The sequence below is a fragment of the Phocoena phocoena genome, chromosome 3 (genome assembly GCF_963924675.1).
Source record: "Phocoena phocoena chromosome 3, mPhoPho1.1, whole genome shotgun sequence".
Taxonomy (NCBI): Eukaryota; Metazoa; Chordata; class Mammalia; order Artiodactyla; family Phocoenidae; genus Phocoena; species Phocoena phocoena.
In genome coordinates, this window is record NC_089221.1 from 28,390,524 (window position 1) to 28,417,106 (window position 26,583).

Here is a 26,583-nt window from a genome sequence, read left to right on the forward strand (position 1 = left end):
ATCATTCTATCCTCTGTTTGAATATTATTGACTTCGGCTTTCACTCACAATATGCTCAATAAAATTCCTTCAGTATAAGTTATTCGTTGTCCAAGGTTCAAACGTAGCCTTTTCTACACTGGAAAATCACCCAACCTAATCATTATGAGAAGCTATTCTACCCTGTACTGCATTTCTGCAGCAAGCGTACACCCATGTGTTTCATTTGTAGAGTCTGCCTTCATTGGGGGTTTAGAATTTTAAAGTTGGTTGCTTAGATGATATATTTAAATTTCCCATGACACCTACCTACTCTCTCCTTTTCAGAGCCTCAGTTTTAGGAAGACTCGTAAAATCAGTCTTCCAGATATAACTCTGGTCGTTGGTGAAATTATGACTCTATGATAATTACCTTGGCCTTCTCCCACCATCCATACTACCCACTCTTCTTCACACTTGGGACTTATTTGCCAGCCCAAAGTGCTTTCCACCTGCCCGCAACAAGATCTTGGGTGTCTCTACCAAGGTGAAAACTGGAATTTAGGCATCAACATAGAAAGACTTCAAGTGTGTGATGAAGGTCCCTTCCCCTCAGGGATACTGATTTCATCACAGGACCTTCTAAACATCGGAGTCTTAAAGACCCAGAGGGTTGAAGTTAGAACAATAGAATAACTGAAAAGTAGAGTTTTTTGTAGACAGTGACCCTGTTCTGTGCCCACACCATGGATTGTATGGCTGTTTACATCATCTGCATGAAAATATTTCAACTTTGTGTTAACAAACCATAGTGACTTATAATTGTATGACTATTCAACTTTATTAAAAACATTCTAGAAACATTTCACAAAAGTGGGTTTATTTCCATATAATGCTTATTACAGTTTTCTTGCTTCAGTTTTATCTAAAGCCAGGCCAATATCTCACTCTAAGTCACTTTATTAGTAACGCATGCTCTTTAGATACGAAGTCCTTTTGGGCAACATGCAATATTCAGTTATCTATTGGCAATGCACTTCTAGGAAAGTTATGACATTTGGTAAGAGTAAACTTCAACCCCGTGACCCTATACCGAGGTGGGGTGGGGGAGGGAGAATAGACACAAACCACAAAAACATTACCAGTCAAGCACATTATAGCTAACATCCAGTCACTTTAAAATAGCATTGTGTATGGATTCAGGAAGAGTTTCAAAATATTTGTAGATCAAAAGGAAAGGGTCAAAGACTGGCATGAATGTGGAACACATTATTAGCTAAAAGGGCAGCTCTAATTCATTATCTCTGCTTCTAGCTCTAGGGGGTAATCAATACAAGATACACGTAAACACATAGTTAAAAAGCCTTTGTGGAAATTCAAACTGTAACAGAAATTAAGGGCTCATTACTTCTAAGGGAATTCCTTATGTAATATTTGTTAGATGGACATCTCTGTAGTGCATTTTAAATATGATTCAACGTCAAGGTAAACGCATATTCCAATGATTCTTTGCTTAAAGTAAACCAGTTTGGGGTGCTGTCATCAGAACTTATAGCACATTCTCATGAGTATCTTTTTGGTGGCAAATTTAATCCTTTGAGAATTGATTTTGGGGGAGGTATAGGCAAAAGTCAAGTGGCACAGCTGCTCTGTGAATATTGATTAAATATGGTAATCAAAGAAGTCACATAATTTTTTTTTTTAATATACAGATTTTTTTTATTTTTTGGCTGCGCTATGCAGCTTGCGGGATCTTAGTTCCGTGACCAAGGGATTGAATCCGGGCCGTGGCAGTGAAAGCACCGAGTCCTAACCACTGGACCACCAGGCAATTCCCATATAATTTTTTATTTTTAAAAAAGATTAAGCAATTTTATTATATGTCTCCTAAGTGAAATACCCTTATATTTTGTATACATTAGCTTGGCTGTATATGTCTGGGTTTACAGCTCCTTAAACATGCCATGTCAGTGTGTGTATAGTATACTAGGGTAATTTCTAAGCTGATAGAAAAGTGGGTGATTATATCCGTACTGTATGGACCTACACTCACTGCAGGCCAGAGTCAACAAAGCTCTGCTGTAATGTAAGAGATGCAAAGGAAAAGAGTCAATCTGATAATCCAGATCTGGTAAGCCCAATTCAGGATCACAGGAAAATTCTATTTCCAAAAATATAAGCCATTAGAAGTCAAGATTTAATTATAGCGTTATCCTTATAAAAAAAGGAGTCGTCAATTATTTTTGAGAATTGTGAATACTTCTGCTATCTTAAAGCTATCTGGAATTACTAAAAAATATCTATACTTTATCCATGAATATTGACCCACTGGATCAAAGTGTTACTTCCCAGTCTAGACTTTACAAATATTTCTGGTACCTTGATCCAGGCAAGTGCCCCCTATTCTTTCCTTGGCCCCATCATAATCACTGCATCCTGTTCTCTGAAACGTTGTAAAGAATGAGGAACCCAGGGCTTCCCTGGTGGCGCAGTGGTTGAGAGTCCGCCTGCCGATGCAGGGGACGCGGGTTTGTGCCCCGGCCGGGAAGATCCCACATGCCGCGGAGCGGCTGGGCCCGTGAGCCATGGCCGATGGGCCTGCGCGTCCGGAGCCTGTGCTCCGCAATGGGAGAGGCCACAACAGTGAGAGGCCCGCGTACCAAAAAAATAATAATAATAAATAAAAGAATGAGGAACCCAGACCCTCAGGGGTTCCTGAATGTTGCTATTAGAGCCGCCATTACTCTTTGCAAATGACTTCTCTGATGGGAACAATTATTTCCAACCTGTATCAAGAAGGGAACTCTCTTTTAGGTGCCTAGGAAAGAGTGATAAAGGTTGCTGGGTATATTAGTCAAGGTCACTTGGGAAGACTGTTTTGTGGTTTCTTCTTCTGAGCTCCTGAGTCATCCCACATTACTGATGTACCTGTAGTATGATTAGCAATGTAACCAATAAAAAAATTTTTTAATACAACATGTAGAACCATCAAATCTAAAGTCCCTCATCATGACAATACCAGCTCAGCTATAAGTCTTCCCCAAAGTGGAGCTGGTCTATTCATACTTTTACTTAGTTTCAAAGAGCAGGAAGCCTGCAAAGGTGGAGAAGCGCTGGTGGTCCCCGTGAAGAGCGCCATTGCCCATTCTCAGCCAAACCTCATCCCCTTTGGCCAGTTTCAGCACTGCATGGTTGCTGGATGTATCTGACTTCCCCTTTGTTTCATAACTAGAAAGAAAAAAAGGCACCAACTACTTAGTCTTTGCCGTAAACAGCCAGCTCTTTACCAAAATCCGTCCTCCCTTCTCTTCCGGAGTCTCATACAATTACGTATAGTCCCGGGATTAAATTCTCTAAATGCCATGTGAACAGAAATGACATGTGCCACTTATATATAGGATTCACCAATACAGCTCTCACAAACAGCCCCCCTGCTCCTTCCTCATTATGACTTCGTGGAATGCTAATGACAATGACCAGCATGACCTTGGAAGCCACCTGTTGAAGCCCGAGTGTTTGAAGACTGTGCCATGAGAAGAAAAGGAATTTCTATCATGTTCAAGCCCTTGGACCAATATTAAAGCAGTTCAGTCCACCTTAACTAATTTAGAATTTGGTTCTAAAGAAGGATGCTGCCATAACGCAAACTAAAACATGTTTCATCGGCTCATGGTCAGGCGGAGAGCGGTGAGGAAACAGATACTGTGGGCTTGAAAGCTGGAGATCCCTGTCATGCTAGAGCAAAACATTTAGGAAAACGTGATGACTTGGAATAGAACGTCTGATGCATAAAAATGTCCACAAGCTTGTTGTTCTTTCCTCCTCCTGACTGTGGCAATGACAATGATGTGAGAATTGGGGAGTCAGTTTTATAGATGGCAGAAATGCTTTCACCAGCCCACATCCCTCAAAAACCTGGTGGAGCAACCCTCCTTCCAAACTCCACACAATTCCCTCCTCCACCCTTTCCACCCCATCCTTCCCCAACCTGAAACCAGGCAAGAAAAATGGAGTTCTAGCGTGTTCGAGCCACAATATTCTGGATCTCTTTGTTGTAGCATTTCACCTACCTAACTCATCTTTTTCTCTTTTGGCTTTTCAAAGCCTCTTACTAGAGGCCAGGGTCCAAAAGAGAAAAATATGGCAATCCCCCCAAGTCATCAAAAATAACTGAGAAAAGATAACAACCACGAAGTTTTTCACAGTTTCACAATACCCATTTATTTAATTATGGGAAAGGTGCTGGCCTCTCTTCCCTACATCTTAAGCTTATATCAGAGCAAATTGCAATATTTCGTTTTTAAATGAGCTTTTTTCCAAGGTGCCTAAGGGCCAGGTTGCTAAGGTAAACATCAGAGCCACAACACTGCCTAAAGAAGGAAACCAACTCACAACTCTTGAACTGCAAGCTCCAGGGATGATAGAGAAGGCCATCAAGAGGGCTAAACTCTAGGCAAAGGGGGCGGAGAGTAGGAAAGGAGAAGAGAAGGCTGAGAGGGAAGGAAAGAAAGAATGAGTTGAGAAAAGAATACAAATGACTAGTTATGGGGAGTGTTGCTAGTAATTAGCTCAAGACCTCTTATCAACTTGCTTATGATCAAGTTTATCAGATTCACTGCTTCCCAAACAGTAATAATAATCTGGCCATATATTGTACACGGAAGGTCTCAACGACAACAGGGTTTATGGCAGTCTCTGCTGATTCCTATATACCCGCCGGCACTGGCCATCCTTTGAGCGAACAATGGCACCACGGATACCTACGATAGAAAAGGCCACGCACCTGTACAAGCTGAAGACCGTGTTGCCATTGTGCATGAGGTACACATACACTTCCTCTACGTCCTCGTGCTTCATCATGCTGAAGGTGAAGAAATACACACCTGAAAGACGCCGATATTCATCCAATTAACTATTGTACATTGAGGACTGGGGGATAGCGGGGAGATATGTCACGTGACTCCACACTTCTTTTGTTGCTGTTCTACGTGGTATGTAGGTTCTTCTTGGCCTTTATTTCTATGAGTGTCCCTTTACCTGCTCTCACCTTCAAACTGCTTTACATATTATTGAGACGTCCTCAGTGCGTAGACCATGTTTCCCTAACAAGAATACAAAGTCTTTAAAGGCAGGATTTGGCTGTATCTCATGGCCTCTCCTTGCCCCTAACAAAGCGCAGAGTATATAAACCCATCCCTAGGTTTAGATTAACCATCATTCACACCTTCCTCAGGACACATATGGACAAAGTAGAGAGCCCTGCATGGAGGCACCCGTGGTCTTCTGTGGCCTAACAAAATGACTCAACAGCTTCCCTGGTGGCGCAGTGGTTGGGGGTCCGCCTGCCGATCGGGGGGGACGCGGGTTCGTGCCCCGGTCCGGGAGAATCCCGCGTGCCGCGGAGCGGCTGGGCCCGTGGGCCGTGGCCGCTGGGCCTGCACGTCCGGAGCCTGTGCTCCACGGCGGGAGAGGCCACAACAGTGAGGGGCCCGCGTACCACACACACACACACACACAAAAAAAAATGACCCAAGTACAACATTGTCATTAGCCAAAGATAAGAAAGTACTGTAGCACCGTGAAATGTTCATCAGTTCTAACAGCTCCAGCAATTTCTCATGTTATTCATTGTAAGTAAGTGAAATTATGTACAATAAATAAAAAGATTCAACTTTGACCCAGCAGCATGACCTTGTTACTAAAAATTTGAATCCTTTTCATTAAAATAACACCAACATATTTTAAAATATGTTAGTTTTCTTGTAAGAGTCTAGGGCTCCTAATTGAAAGTAACTTAATATACCTGATACAGTTTAAATGCCAGTGTAGAAAATACCTTCACTGAAAGATTAAGAAGAATCCAACAGTAGAGAGATGAGCGAAAAGGAATATCTTCCTAACTAAACCATCTTGGTTTTGAAAGTGCATTTGGGAAACATGAATGAATGTAAATCATCAACCTCTTATTGATTTCCATGCTACATTTTTAAACTAATGGCCTTGTCTTAATCCATTTGAGCTGCTGTAACAAAATACAACAGACTGAGTAGCTCATAAATAACAAAAATTTATTTCTCACGGCTCTGGAGACTGGAATTCCAAGACCCGGTGAGGGCCCTCTTCCAGGTCACAGACTTCTGGTTGTGTCCTCACATGGCAGAATGGGCTAGGGAGCTCTGTGGGACCTCTTCTATGAGGGCACTAATCCCATTCATGGGAGTTCATGTGATCTAATCACCTAATTCCATCACTTTGGGCATCAGGCTTTCAACATGTGAGTTTCAGGGGGACACAGTCAGACCATAGTAGACTTTGTAAAAGAAAAACCCAGAAACATCTAAAAAAAAAGAACCACATAGTTCTATACTGTTTTCCAAAGGTGCAATCAAGTAAAATAGAAGCTCTAAGGCTACCATGTTGATCCATCTGCCTCTGAGTCAAGTTGAACCAAATAAAGATGTATGATTCGACTTCCCTGGTGGTGCAGTGGTTGAGAGTCCGCCTGCCAATGCAGGGGACACGGGTTCGTGCCCCGGTCCGAGAAGATTCCCACATGCCGCGGAGCGGCTGGGCCCGTGAGCCATGGCCACTGAGCCTGCGCATCCGGAGCCTGTGCTCTGCAACGGGAGACGCCACGACAGTGAGAGGCCCGCGTACCGCAAAAAAAAAAAAAAAATGATGTATGATTATGCTTAATTTATTGCCAGGCTTGCATATTCAATGTGCTGAGAATAAAACATACGATATAAAAATAAGTCATGTTCATTCATATGCCTAAAGATTGGTCCACAGATGAAAAGTAAAGGCAGATAGAAATTAGAGACTCAAAGAAAGTAATTTATATGTGTGCAGTTTTTCACATTTTACAAAACTTCTTATTACATGCACACACAACAATTTTCAATGCCTCAAGAAGATTAAGTGGGAATCAAAATGACAGCAAAAGGGACTTCCCTGGTGGTGCAGTGGTGAAGAATCAACCTGCTAATGCAGGGGACACAGGTTCGAGCCCTGGTCCAGGAAGATCCCACATGCCACAGAGCAACTAAGCCACAACTACTGAAGCCTGCCCGCCTAGAGCCCATGGTCCGCAAGAAGAGTAGCCACCACAATGAGAAGCCCACATGCCGCAACTAGAGAAAGCCTGTGTACAGCAATGAAGACCCAATGCAGCCAAAAATAAAATATAATAATAATAACAACAAAATGACAGAAAAAGATATTTCCTGGAAAAAATGATGACTATTATAAAAAATAGTTGCAGAAGCATTTTAGAAAGACTAAGAAACCAAATGGTGAATAACTGAAATGACTATAGAGTTGGAAATATAATACAAAAGTGAATCTATATTATATCCACACATGGTTTTGCTCTGCAAGGGAAGGTACTAAAACCAGAGGTAATACATTTGAACTCTGTTTTTCAGGTCTTTATGCTGCATAAGTGTAAAATTCAGCCTTCTCTGTCCCATCACTCTCAGAGTTAAGAAGTATGAAAAGGTAGTTTTATAATCTATTGGATGAGGTTTATACAGTAAAGTGGGAGTCAAATGATGGTTGTTATTGTCTGAATTATGTCCAGCTCAAGAGAATTCTAAAAAACAACTAAATCCTTGAGCTTCAATTATAAAGCCATTGAAAGCAATGGAAGCATTCATTGGGCATATCTACGCACCTATGTAATTTGTGGCACAGACAGTGTTTAACAAAATAGTTATAGGAAAATTATAACATAAGCCTTCAGAGCAGAAAATCACATAAGAAGATTTAAAGCTGATTGAAGCATGATGAAAGATTGCTTCTATCACTTCGTATGTCAGTTCATTTCTGACTTCAGCTGGGTAGAAAAATAAATCAAGGCACACATTAAAAGCATTTGTGGCAGGATTTCCCTGGTGGCACAGTGGTTAAGAATCTGCCTGCCAATGCAGGGGACACAGATTTGAGCCCTGGTCTGGGAAGATCCCACATGACGCGGAGCAGCTAAGCCCATGTGCCACAACTACTGAGCCTGCGCTCCAGAGCCCACAAGCCACAACTACTGAGCCCACGTGCCACAGCCACTGAAACCTGCACACCTAGAGCCCGTGATCTGCAGCAAAGAGAAGCCACCGCAATGAGAAGCCCGTGCACTGCAATGAAGAGTAGCCCCCGCTCGCCGCAACTAGAGAAAGCCCGCACGCAGCAACGAAGACCCAACACAACGAATAAATTTGAAAAAAAAGAAAGCATTCGTGACAAATCTAACATGGCCATTGCACCCATCTGAATTTTCTTTTTTTTTTCCTTCTCAATACCATATACAGAGACAAGGAAAATTGACAACAAACACCAAAAAAGTATCCATTCTCTGCAAAACTAGGAGACTGAAAAAAAAATCGATAAACTTAAAATATCAGTTAAGTGCTGTCACATGTCACTGACCGTAGGCAGAGTCATGGGGAGTCAACATGGAGGGCAAGGAGTTTTGAGGAAGCCAAGCGGCAGCAGATCTCAAATGGTGCCCAGAAAAATGCACTCCCTGATGCAGAAGGGCCACTCTGAAATACAGATGCTGAAAAGAAGCTCCTGTGAGCAGGGCTGAGATAAAGCAAAAGTTATGTTTGGGGAGAAGGTTGCTAGATGAAGTTCAGAAAGTGTGGAAAGCCATCCTGCGGTGGCGGATCTCAGAATCTGCCAGCAAATATAAGGCTCCTAAAGGCAAAGGAACCGGCAAGTGCAAGGCTGGTTTTAGAAGTTTTCCTAGACCCAGTGCAGTCTGGGGAGACAAGAAGTGTGGCCACACAGAGCGGCTGTAGTTAAAGGAAGTGGCGGGGCTTCCCTGGAGGTCCAGTGGTTAGGACTCTGTGCTTCCACTGCAGGAGCGCAGGTTCGATCCCTGGTAGGGGAAGTAAGATCTGGCAAGCCCTGCGGGGCAGTCAAAAAAGAACTGTAGAGTGCTCGCTTCGGCAGCACATATACTAAAATTTTTACGATACAGAGATCAGCATGGCCCGTGTGCAAGGATGACATGCAAATTTGTGAAGCATTCCATATTTTAAAAAAAAGTAAAGAAAGAAAGAAAACAAAGAAAGAAGGAGTCCCCTGCCAGCAAGGTAGGAACCACCAAGCCACCAAGCCTGGAAGTGTGCTGGAGTCCCTCCCCTTCCCCAAGAAACTACTGCATAGAGCTGATCTAGGAGAATTCTTCAACCATCGGTTAATTTTAGAAAGTAGAAAAGAACAAAACTTACTCACCAAGAAGAAATTTTATCATGTGGTAGATGAAAAATGTAAGCAAAGATTCCATCATGGGTTTGAAATATATTAATGAAGCAAATCCCTCTATGAAAGAACATTGTAAAACAGAATGCAGAAATCCATGGTAGAAATGACCAGACAAGAGGAGGAACTGAAAACCAGGACATCATGACTAATGTAAAACACAGAAAACATAAAAAAAAAAAAAAAAAGTATCACAGAAACAAGACGGAAGAAATTGGAAGAAGCAAAAAGGATAATTAACCCCTAGGAGATGCAATTTTAAGCATATGCAAGATAGCAACGGAAAAAGCAAACAACATGAGATGGAAGTAAAGAGCCCCAAAAGATTAGAGAAAATAATACATACAGAAGACAGACAAGTCAAAAACAAAACAAATAAAATATACTTGGAGTTCTTAAAAAAGTTAACCAGTGGTGAACTAAGGTGCAGGGGGAGGGGGTCAGGGGGATGCTTGTGAGCGGTCCACCCCACAGGGGAGGAGTATTTTATCTCTGATATGTTTAGAACTGCTGGTCTATGATGCTAATAAAAACATCTAGCTAACTTTAATTGGCTTTATTACAGTTTTTAAATATTCTATAGACAATATATCCTGTTTGCCTAATTTCCTAACACAAGTCAGACTGCTCCCAATGCCACCTCACCTTAGTACAACAAGAAGAAAAAACTATATTTATGTTTTAAAATATAATTCAAAGAAGCTTTCCCAGGCAAAAAGAAGGCTTATACACACATATTGAAAGGACACAGCAGGAAAATTTGACCCAGAATGATTAACACTTCTTCTAGAAAACTCACTGGACTTTGAAGATAGAGAAAGAATTCTTTGGGAAGTCAAGCAGAAAGATTGTCACTTATAAGACGAACAAACTCAGACTTATGTCAGAGTTCTCCAGACCAAATGCCAGAAAACAGGACCAAAAAGTAAGCCAAGGTTTTATTTGCAGCCAAGGTTATAACAGTTTAGAGCATGTAAAGTCTCAGGGAATACTGATGGCATAAGCTTTCTTGAGAAAATTGAAGGATAAAGTTTAGCTAATAAAGAGATATCTGGGAGACTTTGGCAACATGACTAGTGGTGAACATTGAATACATTTAACTGCAAGATAAGTCCAAATCATAGGAGGGGATAATGTTGACAAACTAAAATGTAATTGTTTTATACCTTGACAGTGTATAAATGATTCAACCACCAAAAGTTAAAAATTAAGAAAGAGAGAAGGTGAGAGACATAATAAGCTCATTGATTGGCTTATTTGTAATATTTGAGATATATATATATATATAGATAGATAGATATAAAACACTATCCAAAAGAAAGCTGGGGAAGCTATAATATACTAAACATAGGAGACTTCAGAAATATTATCAAGGATAAAGAGAAACATTATATAATGACAAAGGGTCAATTCACCAATAGTCTAAATGTCTTTTAACTCATGAGTGGATAAACAAACTAATACATCCATTCAACGGAATACTACATAGCCAGAAAAAGGAAAACACTATTGATTCATACATAGACATGTGTAAACGTTAAATGAATTTTGCTAAGAGACATATTGTATATATTGTAAGATCCATTTATATGACATTTTGGAATTCTAAGGTTGGAAAACCAATCAGTCATTGTCAGGGGTTGGATTACACAGGGGTTGACTACCAAGGGATAGCACAAGGGAATTTGGGGGATGAAAGAACTGTTCCATTTGATACTATGGTGGTGGAGATATATCTCTATGCACTCGTCAAAACCCATAGAGCTGTACACCACAAAGAATAAATTTTGCTCCTTGCAGAGTTTTAAAAACTCAACTAGAATATGAGAAACTCAAGATGAGATTATGACAAATGAATCTAACTGTATTACAAATTAATGAAGTAACAGAACTGAAGAGCGTGGGGGAAAAAGATGATCTAAGGGCTTTTAAAGACAGTGTTTTGACTGGACGGTAAAAATTTAAAAATTGGACACAAACATTACACCCTAGTTGGTAACTTTGTTTCTCATGGCACACGGGTTTGCAATTTTTTAACTACTTTATTTGTATACTAAGGTTCAACAAATAAGTAAATATATTATAGATTAAGAGAGCCAGGGTTCACATTGTCAAAGAAAGAAGTTACAAATAAATAAAGAGGATGCTAGGATGAACTCAGTGGTGATGGATTTGAGGCAGATGTATCAGAATGAACTCATGTTTTTTCATTTGTTTTTTAACACACAATATAGATTGTATCAGAATGAACTCATTTTTTTTAACACACAACATAGATAGATAGTAGGAAAATAAATACAGATATGTATGCATGCATGATTAGTATACATGTGTACTTCCTAACTCTGTCCATTGACAGGACCCAGAGGCAGTGACCTCCTAATAGCAATGAGTACATTTAGCACCCAAGTTTTGGTTTCTAAATACTAGTCTCCCAAGACTCCTTGGGAAAATGGGTATTTCCAGAGCTAGGACAGGGGAAAATGCAACATGAGCTTGAAGCAGCTTGTGAACTAGAAAGTAAGAAAGTGGTTGGGGACTAAATAATGGCCCCCATGTATGCTCATGTCCTAAAATCCCCAAGATCCGTGACTGTTACCTTATATGGCAAAAGAGATTTTGCAAGGGTGATTAAATCAAGGTTTTGAGATGGGGAGATTATCCTGGATTATCCAGGTGGGCCCAGGGTAATCACTCTGTCCCTATAAAAGACCAAGGAGGTCAGAATCTGAGAAGACAAAGTGATGTGACAGTGGAAGCAGAGATTGAGGTGATGTGGCCAATAGGCAGGTAATGGTGACAGCCTCTAAAGTTGGAAGAGGCAAGGCCCTAGAGCTCTCCAGAGGAAACAGTACTGCCCGTACCTGGACTTTAGCCCGGTGAGACTGATTTTGAAGTACTGACCTCCAGAACTGTTACAGAATAATTTTGTGTTGTTTTAAGCCTAGTTTGTAGTAATTTGTTACAGCAGTAATAGGAAATGAATACAGAAGTACTCAAAAAAAAATTTTTTTAATGTTTTTAAAAAAGGATACGGCCTTCCTTGGGGTGTGGCAAAGGAGAGGGGATGCACTCAGTTATGACACATTTAAACTGTGAGAATAAGGGCTTTTCAAGGCAGAGGTAACTATGCCCTTAAGGTTTATTTGGTTAGTTTGAATGAGTTAATAATCTAAGTAGCCCACGGTCGTCATCATTTTTAAAAATGTCTCAGTCTTGGGGCTTCCCTGGTGGCGCAGTGGTTGGGAGTCTGCCTGCCGAGGCAGCGCACGCGGGTTCATGCCTCGGTCCAGGAGGGTCCCGCGTGCCGTGGAGTGGCTCGGCCCGCACGTCCAGAGCCTGTGCTCCGCGGCGGGAGGGGCCGTAGCGGTGAGGGGCCAGCGTACCGCAAAAAAAAAAAAAAAAAAAAAAAGTTTCTGTCTTTTCATGTATTTATATATATATATATATATATATGTTTCAACCATAATCACAAGGAACTCTTAATTCCCTTAGGGTCTTTCTTTCTTTGTTCCCTCCCCCTTCCTTCCGTCCCTCCCTCCCTCCCCCACTTCCTTCCTTCTTTCTCTTGGTTGCTTAATTGATTAATCCAGTCATTTATTTTTACCTCTCACCTGATACTGGGGCCCCAAATCTACCGGTCATGACATCGAAGAAATTTCCGATGTTGGTTTCGACACTGCTGAAGATAATCCCACTGTTCTGATTGCTGAAGTGAGTTGCCAGAGAAGCCATGAACGCAATCTAAGCAAAGAGTTGGTGGTTAATTAAAAGGCAATTTATCTTAGAGAAATGAGGTTTCGATACAAGTAAGTTTATTTCACCAATATTTGTAACAGCAAGATTGGAAATAATTTAAACATTAATCTACAGAGAAAAATTAAATCATGGTGATTTCTAACATTTTTATGCTATGCATCATTAAAAGTATATATCAACAGTTCTGAGCATGTGTTTCAATGAACATTAGACTTTAAAGTGCTTTCTGAGATATTAAAATTCTATTATCAAATAATACTGGAAAATTTGGATGAAATCTTCTACATATAGCTATTAAATGTCCATTAGCATATACTAAAGGATCCGAAAAGTCCTGCAGCCAACTTTTTAACTTTGTTTGCCCTGTGTTATTTTCTCCAAAAAGACACCTGTGATATTATGATTTATAATAAATATATATTTAGTATTCGCCCCCAGTTCTGGCAGAGAACTCCGAAAATCCTCAGAATTTCCTAAGTGTTGAGGGCAATCAAGGTGTCTTTTGTTATGTTAATCAGGTAACTTAGGAAAAACCCCTCGGGAGGGTCTGGTTGCCTGTGGAGCCAACCACGTGATTAGAGAGCTTTGAACTCTCAGTCCTCCCCCATCCCCCCCTTCTCAGCCCTGCACCCAAACCTCCGGAGAGGAGAGATAGGGGCTGGACAGAGAATCGGTCACCAATGGCTAATGATTTAATTACTCTTGCCTAAGTAATGAAGCCTCCATAAAAACCCAAAGGACGGGGCTTCCCTGGTGGCGCAGTGGTTGAGAGTCCACCGGCCGATGCAGGGGACACGGGTTCGTTCCCCGGTCCGGGAAAACCCCACGTGCCGCGGAGCTGCTGGGGCCGTGAGCCATAGCCGCTGAGCCTGTGCTCCGCGACGGGAGAGGCCGCGGCAGTGAAAGGCCCGCGTACCGCGAAAAAAAAACCCAAACGACAAGTTTTGGAGAGTTTCCCAGTTGGTGAACGCATGGAGATTTGGGGAGAGTGGCGCTCTCAGATAGAGAGTGGAAGCTCCGTCCCCTTTCCCCACACCTTGCCCTATGCATCTCTTCCATCTGGTTGTTCTTCAGTTACATCCTTTTATAATAAATTGGTGAGCAAATAAGTAAAATGTTTCTCTGAGTGCTTCTGTGAGCCGCTTTAGTAAATTAATCAAACCCAAGGCGGGGGGGTCATTGGAAGACAGAAGCACAGGTGATAACCTGAACTTGGATTGGCGCCTAAAGTGGGGGAAGGGTGGGGCAGTCTGGAAGGACTGATCTCTTAAGTGTCAGAAGTGAGCTGAATTGTAGGACATCCAGCTGGTATCCGAGAATTGCTTGGTGGTATGGGAATAGCCCACACTCGGAAATTGTACCACCATTGGAGAGTCACATTTGAAAGTCAATGCCAGTCCCCTGTCCAAATGAGTCATTGAAACTGAGTGCGAATTAGATCAATAAATTCTTTAACTTGCTGGGATTATCCATCTTGAATGAATGGAAGTTTTAAGGGAGAGGGGTGAGAGAGGAGAGAGCAAATAATTTGAAGTTCTGGAAGACTTGGGGTGTGGACAGGGAGGCAGGCCTGGGAGAATCAACACAGAAAGGATTGGGGCAGTCAGAGGACAGTGTGAGGGCACTGGACACAGAAGGATGAAGAAGGGGTGACACCAGAGGACGAGATTTAGAAATGGGGATGAAGGGGCTGGAAGTCACCCTCCATTACAATCTGCCCAGGACCAATCTTGTCTCCACTTTAATGCCTCCTTCAAAACATGTGAAAGTAGTTCTCCCTAATGACCATAATGTGTTTTTAGGGTTAAAAAGCTGATGGAGCAAATGTAATAATTGCCCAGGTGTTCTCCATTAAATTGGCTACTACAAGGCCCCTTAACTAGCATATAACCATTCACAGATTTGGGTTAGTTTCTAGCTTTGAGAACCATCCGTCTTATTAGGTACGTATAACTTGGGCGATGGCATCTGTCTCCTTTTCTTTGTAAATTTATACTGGCACACAGACCGCAGGTTGCTAAAATTATTAAACAGCAGTCATTAAAAAGTTACGAAAAAAAAAGACATTACGAAACCTAAAAAGCAGGTTGAGTAACACACAGGATCTCTTAGCTTACCCTTAAAATAACTTGATTCCCCCCAAAATGATGGAATTTATCCAAGGTCAAACAACTACCACATGTGCCCAAATGAAGAGTAAAGTTTTCCCCCACTGATATTTCAGATAGAGTGGCTGTACCTTATAGCTCTTTGAAAGTTTCTCATGTTATAGTATTGTCCATGAAAATATTAATCAGTAATCAAAGACAGAAATTGGAAACTTTTATTAGAGCCAACCTGAGGATTATAACCCAGGGGACAGTCTTTCAGAAAGCTCTGAGGACCGTTCTGAAGAGGTGTGGGGATAGGGGGAGAAACCAGTATATGTGTGATTTTGGTGAAGGGGTCCATGCAATCAAGCACACATCTTGGTAGAAGGTCACTGCTATTCACAAGGAACAGATATCTTAGTTAATGGTTTCAGTGCTTTTCTAAGTAACGGTAAGATGCAAGAAACTGGGTTCATAAATTTCTCTCCTGAAAAGATCTAACTGTCTGAGGGCCAGTGCTGTCAGTTTTCCCAGGGCACAGAATGCCTGATCCTGACCTCCGCCCTGAATTCCTTTCACAGTGTATTGTAGGTCAACGACTGCAGTGGTAATGACTTGGTTCTTATAGAACTGGATGGTGGGCAACATTCTTTATTTTACAATCCTCTCCCTTTTGTTCTTAATTTCAACCAAGGTTTGGGAGGCATTTTGTGACCAATTTGTCCCACTGCACTAGGAATGCTCACTCCCAGGTCAGGAGAGGATTTCCTTGACAGGACATTCCATGTGCTATTACTGGACCAGACCCCGTTAACAGTAGCCAAAAGCCTCTGGACCACCTGTCTTACTAGTCTGTTACGGTCCAGGAAATGGCTCCCTCTTGTTGCTTCTTCCCATATCCCAAGTTACACTATTACAATCATTGATCTTATAGGACTATATATTTGGTCAATTGTTTCAAGTCCCCTAGTCATCATTATTTTTATTGGAAGCTCAGTCACACACTGGTAATGAAAGAAAAAATAATCTTAAAATAGGCAGAACACAAGTAATATAGCTAGTAACATTAATAAGGTAAGTAAGTAATGTTATCTTCTGAGGAGTTACATGTCTGGCGTCAAAAGAAGAGAAACTGATCTTTATGGTGGAGCAGTTATTTCTGCCACTGGGGAGGTCTGGTTAATGCAGATGTACAATGCACACTAGAGGGGAGGGAGGAGGCCAAAATGGGCAGAGAAAAAATTATGTTTCAATTTTTCTTGTCTTGCCTTAAAATATGAATTTGATTCCATCAGTATGTTCTCTCAGTTACTTACTTTTAATCACGAGTTACTGTTTCAGGAACACATACCAGCCAGAAACAAGCAATAAAAAAATGCTAGCTTTCGATGTTGATAGGAGTCCCTTGGAAGAATCCATCTTAAAAATATTAGCCAAATAAATAATAACCCAGACTTAGTAATTTTCTTGGTGTGACCTAACCTCACATCTCACATTTGCAAGTTTTAGGTGTTACCGACAACAAGAATTTTGAAGATCACTTAAAAGAGAAATAAAGAACAGATAAATGGGGGACTTCCCTGGTGGCTCAGTGGTTAGGAATCTGCATGCTAGTGCAGGGGACATGGCTTCAATCCCTGGTCCGGGAAGATCCCACATGCCACAGAGCAACAAAGCCCATGTACCAGAACTACTGAGCCTGTGCTCTAGAGCTTGAGAGCCACGACTACTGAAGCCCGTGCACCTAGAGCCTGTGCTCCACAACAAGAGAAGCCCGCACAACGCAGCAGAGTAGCCCCCGCTCTCCGCAACTAGAGAACGCCCACGCACAGCAGTGAAGACCCAACGCAGCCAAAAATAAATAAATAAAGTTATATATAAAAAAAGAACAGATAAATGGGTAGCGGGCTTGAGATAAAACGTCCAATGATAGCCTCATAAATGAATTAAAAAAACTTTAAGCTGAAATGAATATGGTCTCATGACTCAAAATAAAGCGCCTCCAGTAATAAAGAAGATACTGATGAGAAAACCTTTAATAAAAATTAATGCCACGAAATCTGATTTGATAGAATGACTTGTGTATTAATATCCATATATGTAATTTAAATATGCAAATGTAACAAAATTGATAAATAAATGGAATGGTCAAATATCTACTTAATAATATTTTATCCATCTAAAAGTTTACATATTCCAGTCGCCAAAAACCTTTTTATTGAACATGTCTCCTCATTTGGAAAATGGAGATTAGCTGATATTCAGGGTTGCTTTGTAATTTGGTCGAATGAGGGTGTTGAATTTCACCCTTCCTACATTTCTCCCTAAGAATGATTTCAAAGCACTTTGACAGCATAGGTCTTCTGCAAACACCCTGTGGTGGAGATGAACAAATGGAGACAGGTTTACTCAACACTGAGGATAAAGAAGCACTCAAGCCTTCTGATTCCTGGACCCTGAGTGAGGGTCATCTGGAGACGCACCAAGACGATTTACCTGCAGTTCTGGTGGGACCCCCGGGTAGCCCTTCTCTCCTTTGGGGCCATGCTGCCCACGCTCCCCTCGTGGCCCCAGATCACCTTTGTCTCCTTTCTCTCCTTTGGCCCCTTCGTGGCCAGTGGCTCCGTTATTGCCATTGTTTCCATGGTTTCCTTAAACAACCAGACATCATCACATGAGAAAGCCCGGTCACTCACACTCACCATCTGTTTTTATACAAATGCCGCTCCTTTCTTCAAAAATGACAAACTTAATTGTAAAAGGGGACCATCTGAAACAAGCTCAAACACAGCCATGGTGACATCATCAGATGGGATCGCTTTTAAATGGGACACTGAAAACAGCCTTAGATACTTTTAAGGCTCCAGGCTCCAAAGCCTGTTTTACCTGTAAAGCAAGACTTGGATGAAAAATTGCATAGAGACATTATAAAGCATCCTTTATAAGAGCAAAGATGTGAAACCATCTAAATGTCCATCAATAGTGAAAGGGCTAAATTAAAAAATGGTACATCCCAGTAAATGATGTTATATAATCACAAAAAAAGAATGCTGAAGAAAAATATTTGATAGCATGATCTTTTTAGATAAAAAAGGTTATGAAGCAATCAATAGTGATAGCATGATACTATGTATATGTGTATATATATGTATATAATATAAAATATGTACATGTTTTATCCAAAGGGGAAAAAGACTAGAACAAATTACATAAAAATGTTTTGCAGTGGTTATTTTTTTCTAAGTGGATGAAGCACAAATGATTTTTGTGTCATTCTATACACTTTTCTGCAGTTTTGACATTTTCTACAAAGAACACGAACTACTTTTATAACTGGAGGAAAAGTAAAATCATTGATAAAAAATTTTAACAGTAATCTCGAAAACAAGACTTGGATAATGATTTCAACTCTTCACTTTACTTTGCTAAGAGATCATTTCTATACCTCTCCCTTTATTTTTATATTTGTTGAATTCCAGGCCCTTTTGTTGTTTATTCTGTGTGCCACCTTTGGTCAGGTTTCATACCGAGCTTGCAATTCTTCCAGATTAATGAACTTTGACTGGGTTTACAAGTTAATGTGCTAATGACAAAGCTGTTCCTGATGGGAAGCACGTAGCCAAGGCCAGCCTGTCCTGTGACCTCAGAAGAGTTTAGACCTAAGAAGATTTTAGAGGGATCTGAAAGTCCCCTACCCGTAATCACTGTATGGGTTGCCTGCTGCCCTAGATGTTCAGTGACATAGATTCCAAGCTACTGATCATAAAGTCTAACAGAGCACTTTCTCATTCTAAATTTGGTTTCATTTGACAAGCCACTCAAAAGTATTAAGAAAAATTAAACCTTATTTGTTAAATATTAACATCAACGGGAGTAAGTCAGAGAAGAGCAAGCAGACATTTGCCAAACCCTGAGAAAATGTTCTATCCCCAGGAATTGACCTGGAGACAAGAAAGTCAGTTAAACCCCCAGATAGATTTGGAGGTCCTGGGACAGAGGGCACCTGGGCTGCCCTTTCCTTGGCTGACCCAGGAGACTAGCAAGTTCCCCAAATGATCCATGTCTGGGGTGCCACTCAGTAGTAGAGATGGCTGAACAGTGGGTCTAGAGGGACCCAGTGTAGCTCTACAGCATGCCCCATGCCACCATATGGTGCTGGAGCCCAAAAATGTCCCCATGAGTCCAAGAGAGGCATGATGGTCAACTGAGAGACAGCTGAGCATGGAAGGACCTGGGGGTTAAGGGAAGAAAAACTCAGCTAGACCTAGAATCAGACAGAAAGATGTGTAGCTCAGTAAAAGAGACTGTGAAGATGACTAAAACCCAGACCAGCAAGCTCTCCTCCCCACTCTCACTTCCCAAATCCCCTGAAGCCTAGATCTAGTGCGCTGTATGGAGCACACGGTGGCAGAAACACTGAAACAAGAGTATAAACCTGTTCAGCTCCAGTGGTTCCAGACTCCACGCTGGGGAAGGGCCTCCTGGCCTGTAAACTGGGGCCCCAGCATGCCTAATGCCTATGGGATTCTGCAAGCAGTATGGGTAATAAATTCTATAGTTTATACAGTTCCACCTCATTAACTCAATAAGCCCAGTTCCCCACCCAACTCTCTTTTGGATTTTCCATGCATAAGCTTTGGATTACACACAAGTGATCCCAACTCACTGAGCTTTACCCCTGGCTCCTGTTTTGGCACAGTCTGCAATTAGACTGGAAACAACGCATCTCTCTCATCCTTACCTGGAATGCCAGGGAGACCGGGAGGTCCAGGGGGGCCTTGGTAGCCTCGAAAGCTGTAGTCTCCATGACAACACTTGCTGCAGTCTGGGGGCAGTCCTCCAGTTTGTGGAGACTTTGAAAAAATACAAAGAGAAGCTTCAGAGCAAGGTACATATGAGTAATTAGAACTTTTGAGCTTCCTCTGGCCACAGCCCCTAGGTAAGCTTAATTCCGAACAGCCTATGACAACATCAGAAAAGAAAGTGTGGGGTGACTTATGTCATCTTATGTCAATGGCAAAGGAGTCAGGGAGTAGCTAAGGTGAGGTGATGATCAGAAAGGCAAAGGAAACAGGAGAGTCACTAGAAGAACAGCCTCTTTGGAAAGTGGGAGTGGGAGTGGAGGATTGGGGCTGTGTTTCTGGGAAGTATGTTCCTGCTGCTACAGGAAAAGAGAAAGCTCCTTCAGAAAGAGAAAGCTCCCTTTCTCTTCCAACTGCCAGTAGTCTCAGATGTAGCTAGATTGAGTAGATGACCCTCAAATGATAAAAATTGCCAACCTCAAATATAGTTATTAAGTCTATCTATATTCATGATACTGGGTAAAGAGTTCTTAGAAATTCTGAGTTGTATCACAACACACATAAATTGCCTTAGAAAATAAAGGAAAGAAAGTATTCATTAGTCCAATAAATTCTTATTAATTATCTACATCCTGAAACAACTTTAACTCCCTTTTTTTAAACTTCTACCTTTAACATGCTGTTCTGTTTCATATTCCACTTGAAAATTTAAAGTGATTAACACATTATTTGAACCGAGATTTCATGAGTACTTAATGGATATTAAATGTATTCAAATATGACACTAAGTTCAACGCTTCTTTATTCAATGATAAATTTCTAAAAAACTTGTGCTTACTGTCAAGGAGCTAGAGATTTGGCAGAAGTTGAATGGCAGAAGAGTTAGAGTTGCTCATAAAATTTGGAGTCTCTTCTAAATTGGCAACTTTTTTAAAAAAGTTATTTATTTACTTATTTACTTTTGGCTGCGTTGGGTCTTCGTTGCTGTGCACGGGCTTTCTCTACTTGCGGCAAGCGGGGGCTGCTCTTCCTTGCGGTGCACGGGCTTCTTATTGCGATGGCTTCTCTTGTTGTGGAGCACGGGCTCTAGGAGTGCGGGCTTCAGTATTTGTGGCTCACGGGCTTAGTTGCTCCCGTGGCATGTGGGATCTTCCCAGACCAGGTATCGAACCCATGTGCCCTGCATTGGCAGGTGGATTCTTAACCACTGTGCCACCAGGGAAGTCCCTTAAACTGGCAACTTTTAATGATGGCTTACAAAAGACTCGTGGAAACTTTCCTCGACACCAATTATAATTCAAAAGTTTTTTGAAAATAGCTTACTGTTGCTAAGGGATTCACTTTTTAAAAGGAAAGGATGGGGTGAGAGAGGAAGGATGAGAGAGAGAGAGAGAGAGAGAGAGAGAGAGAGAGTGAGAGAGAAAGGGAGAAAGGGAGGGAGGAAGAAGTCATTCAAAATTGAAGTTTTCTCTATCATTAGAAATCCAAGCAGAACAATGCATCAAGGCTTCACACAGCTGCACCTCTAGACTTTTATAGCACAGGAAACTCTACTCAATACTCTGTCATGGCCATGGAAAGGAATCTAAAAAAGAGTGGATATATGTATATGTACAACTGATTCACTTTGCTGTACAGCAGAAACGAACACAACATTGTAAATCAACTATACTCCAATAAAAATTGTTTAAACAATTAAATTAAAACAAACAAGCCAAAACATAAGCTTGGGCTTTTTCCCTTACTCTCATTCCTTTTTCCTACAGGTTCCCACCTATAGCTATTAAGAAGAAAATGCAGAACAGCATCTGTAGTCCAAGCAATTGCCTGCAATGGCTCAGAGCTCAATCTCAAGTTTTCAGTAGCTAGGATTTGGAGCAATCTCCTAGTCCAGTCTTCTGTCCCCCAGACCCAACCTTGGACAGGTATGGGAGTCTATGAAAACCTTTTATAAAACTGGCAGAGGAAAAGAAAATCAGTGAAAGCAGTTGGTCTGAGGCAAGGATTTCAGACACTTGGAAAGTCAGACACCACAGCACCACCCCACCTTCTAATCCAAAGATGCAATCTGAGAAGTAGGTATTCTGTAATTTCCTGGTATGATTTTGCTAATATGAAATACAGCTGTTTAAGCTCCAAGAAATCCTAAGCCCTGCCAATAAGAAATTTTAGGGAAGGAGAAGGGTGGGGAGGGAGGGAAAGTACTGAAGTGGAACCATTTGTTTAAAAATAGAATTGAAAAACTGAGATGCTAAGAATGTCAGAAAAAGAAGTAGACTGGAGCCAGAACTCCCATCATAGGTCTGTGTGACTTTTGTGAAGTCATTTTCCCCCAGGCATCATTTTTCTTGTCCACTAAATTAGAGGATAGGGTAAAGATGGTCATGAATTTTCTTTCCAGCTCTATAATGCAAACAAGGATACTGAAGTCTTTTTCAAAGCCTCAGATGGTGACTTAGAAAGACGTTGTTTTGAAATCTAGTGTCTGCGTATGAGGCGTTAGCGCCAGGAGATGGGGTGCATACCCAACCACTTTGAGAGCATAGCGCTGCCGCCAAAACAGGGAGAGACTTCTGGTCATTAAGTGGGCCCCTTCCTGAGAACTGTCCTGTGACATTTCACAACATGGTCCTCCCTCTGGCCTGGTCTTTCAGAGTTCAGTCAAATGGAACCATGTTCATGAGCCTTAGAGCAAGTTGGACAGGATGTGTTCATTGAGAAGTTTTCTCCCAGGTAAGGGAAAATGACATTCTAGGTAGTTCTCTATATTACCCTCTCAAGTTTATCAACTCCTTTCCCCAAATTAGGTCAAATTTGAACACGAAGTTCATGCAAATGGACAGCACGGGAGGAAGAAGTTCCCTAAGACAAGTTCCATCCATTTTGTAGATGGAGGCCTAGGGGCAGCTACTGAGAATGAAGCTCTACTATTGGGAAATGACTTCAGGAAAGACAGTCCACAGATCCTTCCTTAACTTAAGGAAGAGGGAAGAGAAAGAAGGTGAAGGGAAGTGGAAGAGGGAGAGATAGGTGTCCAGGAAGAGAGGGGAGCTGGATAAAGGTGAACAATAAAGAGCTACAGAGAAGAGAATGTCAGGAAAAGAGAGTGCAGGTCTGCTCAGCCCACCTCTACACATCTCCGCACAAACGCTATGGCCAGAGTCATCTTTCTAGAACACACACGTGATCACCTCACTGCCCTGCTATGCACAAACAAACAAACAAACCTTTGCTGGCAAAATAAGGTCTAAGCTTCTTCACCGGCCAACGGAATCCATCAGGTGGCACTAAAATCACTGATGTCTTCCTCCTATGGCCCAGCTCTCCAGCCACACCCACTCCTCAAGCCCCTCTCAAGGCTCTTGCTGTGGCGCATGCTTGTTTATTTCATTTTTTCCGGGGATGCCCACACTTTCGTCTCATCATTTGAGATCTGACTCAGAGGCCACCACCATTCTGACCCTTTTCCCCCCATAGTCTTTTGTGCCATTACTTTGTTTATCACATGGTACTTAATTACCTGTTGATTTATCCCCACTAGAGCCCTTCAGCATTGTTCAGAGAGAGAAGCTTGAGTGTATTTATCCCCATCCTAAAGCATGACTCATAGTAGAAGCACACAGATTAATCGGTAAAGGGATGAATGAGGGAAAAGGAGGATTAAAAGAAGCAGTGTGGGAAGTGAGGCAGGAGGGAGGAACACAGAGCAGTCCTAAATTCTGTGTGGGTCTCCATATCCACTGGCAGAGAGTTCTACTGAAACCTCTAGAATACCAGTGGCTAAATCTCCTCACTACCTCCTGTTGGGGGCTGGTTTGGAAATACTTCAGGAACCCAAGGGAGTTGGAAAGCCCCCCGGCTTGAAAAAAAGAAAACCTAGAAAGTGGCTTCTTTTCCCCCTCATCTGATTTCAACATGCTAGATGCCTAGAGGCACTAGAAGCTGGGGTGGAATAGAAATGTAATTTGGATTTCAGTGGCCTGTCAAGAATTGATGACTGATGACAGCCTACATCTGCCTTCTGCTGCCTCTGGGGGCTCACATGCCATGACCAGGAAGGATCCAGCAAAGAGCCCATTTTTTGAAGTAGAAAGTCCAGATCAAGGCTTGGACAAAAGCACAAGTATCTTTACCACTGAGAAAGACAAAAATGAGTATTATTCATTCTCCAGCCAAAAGATTGTCAGATGAAAGAACAATCTCTAAAAGTGGCTTTCAAAAAGCAGGATTGGATTTAGAGGTTATCGTTTCTTCCACGGCTCTGTAAAGGAGCAATTTGTTCTTGACCAGGCCCCACAGAATAGTTAGGGCAACTGCATTTGTGGTCAAGTTAAAAGTCCCAGGTTTGTCCCAGATCTACAGATGCTTCTGCCTGTGATCTTGGTCTGATCACACTACCAGTCTCAACGCAAACTTTCAATCTGTGGTCAGAGGGGTTTAGATTTCAGCTGCATGGACTTTGTCAGGGCCTATTCAACGCATAGAAGGAGTCAATTCTTGTAGTAAAACTTATTTGTTCAAAGATCATATAATTCAGGGGGCTTCCCTGGTGGCGCAGTGGTTAAGAATCCTCCTGCCAATGCAGGGGACACGGGTTTGAGCCCTGGTCCGGGAAGATCCCACATGTCGCAGAGCAACTAAGCCTGTGTGCCACAACTACTGAGCCTGCGCTCTAGAGCCCAAGAGCGACAACTACTGAGTCCGCGCACCTAGAGCTGGTGCTCCGCAACAAGAGAAGCCACTGCAATGAGAAGCCTGTGCACCTCAACAAAGAGTAGCCCCCGCTCGCCGTAACTAGAGAAAGCCCGCGCGCAGCAACGAAGACGCAATGCAGGCAAAAATAAATAAATTAAATAAAATTTTTAAAAGTGTTTAATAATAATAAAAAAAGATCATATAATTCAGAATAACTCTCCTTGCCCCTCATCTGATTTCAACGTGCTTGATACCTAGAAGGCAAATCAAAATCTGCTTCCTTATGTTGTACACTTGAAGCTAACCTAAGGTTATATGTCAATTATACCACAATTAAAATTTTTTAATTAAAAAAAATAATAAAGACATACTTGAAAACCTGTTTCTTCCTGTTCTTAACGTTTTCGATTAAAATGAGTTTCATCAATTTGCCATTCACTACACTGAAACCTTAACTCACTCCCGTACTACCCTGAAAGGGTTAAAGATGTTTCCTTAGATGTTGTGCTTATACTCAGCATCTTACACAAGTCCTCTGTGATTATCAGGCATTAAATTATACAACAGAATCAAGTCTGCATTTTAAACACAGTGTGCTTTTGTTTTAACTCTTTGGTCCTTTTTTAAAAAGAGAGAACGTAGAGACTTAGCAACCTAGAGGGCTATAAATCAAACAACCAAGCCTGGCATGAAATGTCACAGTAAACTCGCAAATCAAGTGAAAAACTCAAAGGGCAGCTTCTCTCTGCTGGGAAGGATTAAGGAAGTCCAACTTACGATCTGCAGATGTTATCTCTAATGATCTATCTGCAAAGGTCAGCTCTCCTCCTTTCCGCATCAACAGAGCAAGAAAGAAACCAAATCACAGCAGAGCAGGGCTGGCTGTCCCTGTTCCCCTTTCTGATGGGACAGCTGTGGCCTCTCTTTATCTCAGTCCATCAGTGCTACCTCTGCTGATTTTCTAACACAGACCAGCCTCTTCCCCAGTATCCCACAGCAACCCAGAGAGAGAGACCCACAAGCAGCTCAGCCAACTTCTGGAAAGCATCGATCCTAAGAATCATAGCTGAAAAAAGAGCAAAAACAACAAAAACTCATTAAGCTTTGACAGTAATCCTTAAAAGAGAATTCCGAGTACCTGGCCCCAGAATGGGGTGATCTGGGCTAGGTCATCTACCTCGGGGTGCGGTAGCTCATCTGGTCTCAGGGGTTTTAGGTCTGTAGAAGTGTTATTATCCACAGTCCCAGTTTTAGGATGGCTCCGCTCTCTCACTTTCTCCCTCTTGGAGCCGCTACGGCCAGTCTGCTGATGGCTTTGCACTATTCTCGCCACCACTGTATTAGCTCTTCCGCTCACCTCCATGTATTCATCTTGACACAGGCAAAAAGGGAGGAAAAGCAAAGCCAGCAGGTGCCAACAGACGAGCTGCCTTCCGAGCATGATCCTCAACAGAGCCACAGAGCCTCCCGGAGAAGACGGCTAGGGCTCCAGCTGCCGTGGTCTCTTCGGGCAAGTGCCAGGGCTGCAGATGAGACATGCAGCCGGCCAGGCAGTTTTATACTTCGGTATGTAATAAATAAGGCTGCAGGCCAGAGGAAGAGCGGTGCTCCTCCGTGGGCGGAACGGCCCCCATTCATTACTTTCCCACATCACAGGCAAAACGATTTGTGTGACAGCTCCCAGTTGGTGGGTTCGTAAATGTCACACCTTGGCACGTTTTTTGTTAAAGTGTGAAGAAAACATGCACAACCAGCTGGAAACAGGCAGCATGTGTCCAGTGGTTTGCTTTTGCTATTAGACATGGAGAGGCTGTGCCTTTGCAGTCTAAGATGCCTTTTGGAAAAACCTCCTCCCGGGCTTGCCAGGAAATTCGGGCTTAACTGCATCAATTCCGTCTGAAATGACAGTGGGAATGTGTTCAGGGCCATCAAGAGAGCTCTGCACTCTCGTTGCACAGCTAATATTTCCCCACTGTAGCCGCCCCTTAAAGGTACTCATTTCTGCCTCTGGCACT

The 26,583-nt window shown here is 42.1% G+C and overlaps 1 protein-coding gene and 1 non-coding gene across 3 annotated transcripts; one reads left to right on the forward strand and one right to left on the reverse strand.

Moving 5' to 3' along the window:
- Positions 1-2,999: 2,999 nt before the first annotated feature.
- Positions 3,000-26,029, reverse strand: C1QTNF3 (C1q and TNF related 3). 2 transcript variants are annotated; one of them, XM_065873381.1, is made up of 6 exons: positions 25,926-26,029; positions 19,813-19,924; positions 17,568-17,722; positions 12,837-12,966; positions 4,742-4,841; positions 3,000-3,186 (listed from the first exon to the last, which is right to left on the reverse strand). In XM_065873381.1, the coding sequence occupies exons 1-6, from the start codon at positions 26,007-26,009 to the stop codon at positions 3,027-3,029; spliced, it is 741 nt and encodes a 246-aa protein (XP_065729453.1). In that variant the 5' UTR covers positions 26,010-26,029; the 3' UTR covers positions 3,000-3,026. The 2 variants fall into 2 exon arrangements, with proteins under 2 accessions (XP_065729453.1, XP_065729452.1); XM_065873380.1 differs by having other exon boundaries at positions 3,027-3,186; positions 25,707-26,009.
- LOC136121728 (U6 spliceosomal RNA) lies at positions 8,895-8,998 on the forward strand. Its single transcript, XR_010655751.1, has one exon. It is a non-coding gene; the product is annotated as a U6 spliceosomal RNA (small nuclear RNA).
- Positions 26,030-26,583: the final 554 nt, after the last annotated feature.

Coding starts and splice junctions, on each gene's coding strand:
- C1QTNF3 (XM_065873380.1), bottom strand. CDS start 26,009: ATGCTCGGAAGGCAGCTCGTCTGTTGGCACCTGCTGGCTTTGCTTTTC. Junction 4,842..12,836: donor ATTTGGGGCCCCAGTATCAG/GTGAGAGGTAAA, acceptor GGCGTCTTTCAG/GTGTGTATTTCTTCACCTTC. Junction 3,187..4,741: donor ACGGTCTTCAGCTTGTACAG/GTGCGTGGCCTT, acceptor TTTTCTTTCTAG/TTATGAAACAAAGGGGAAGT.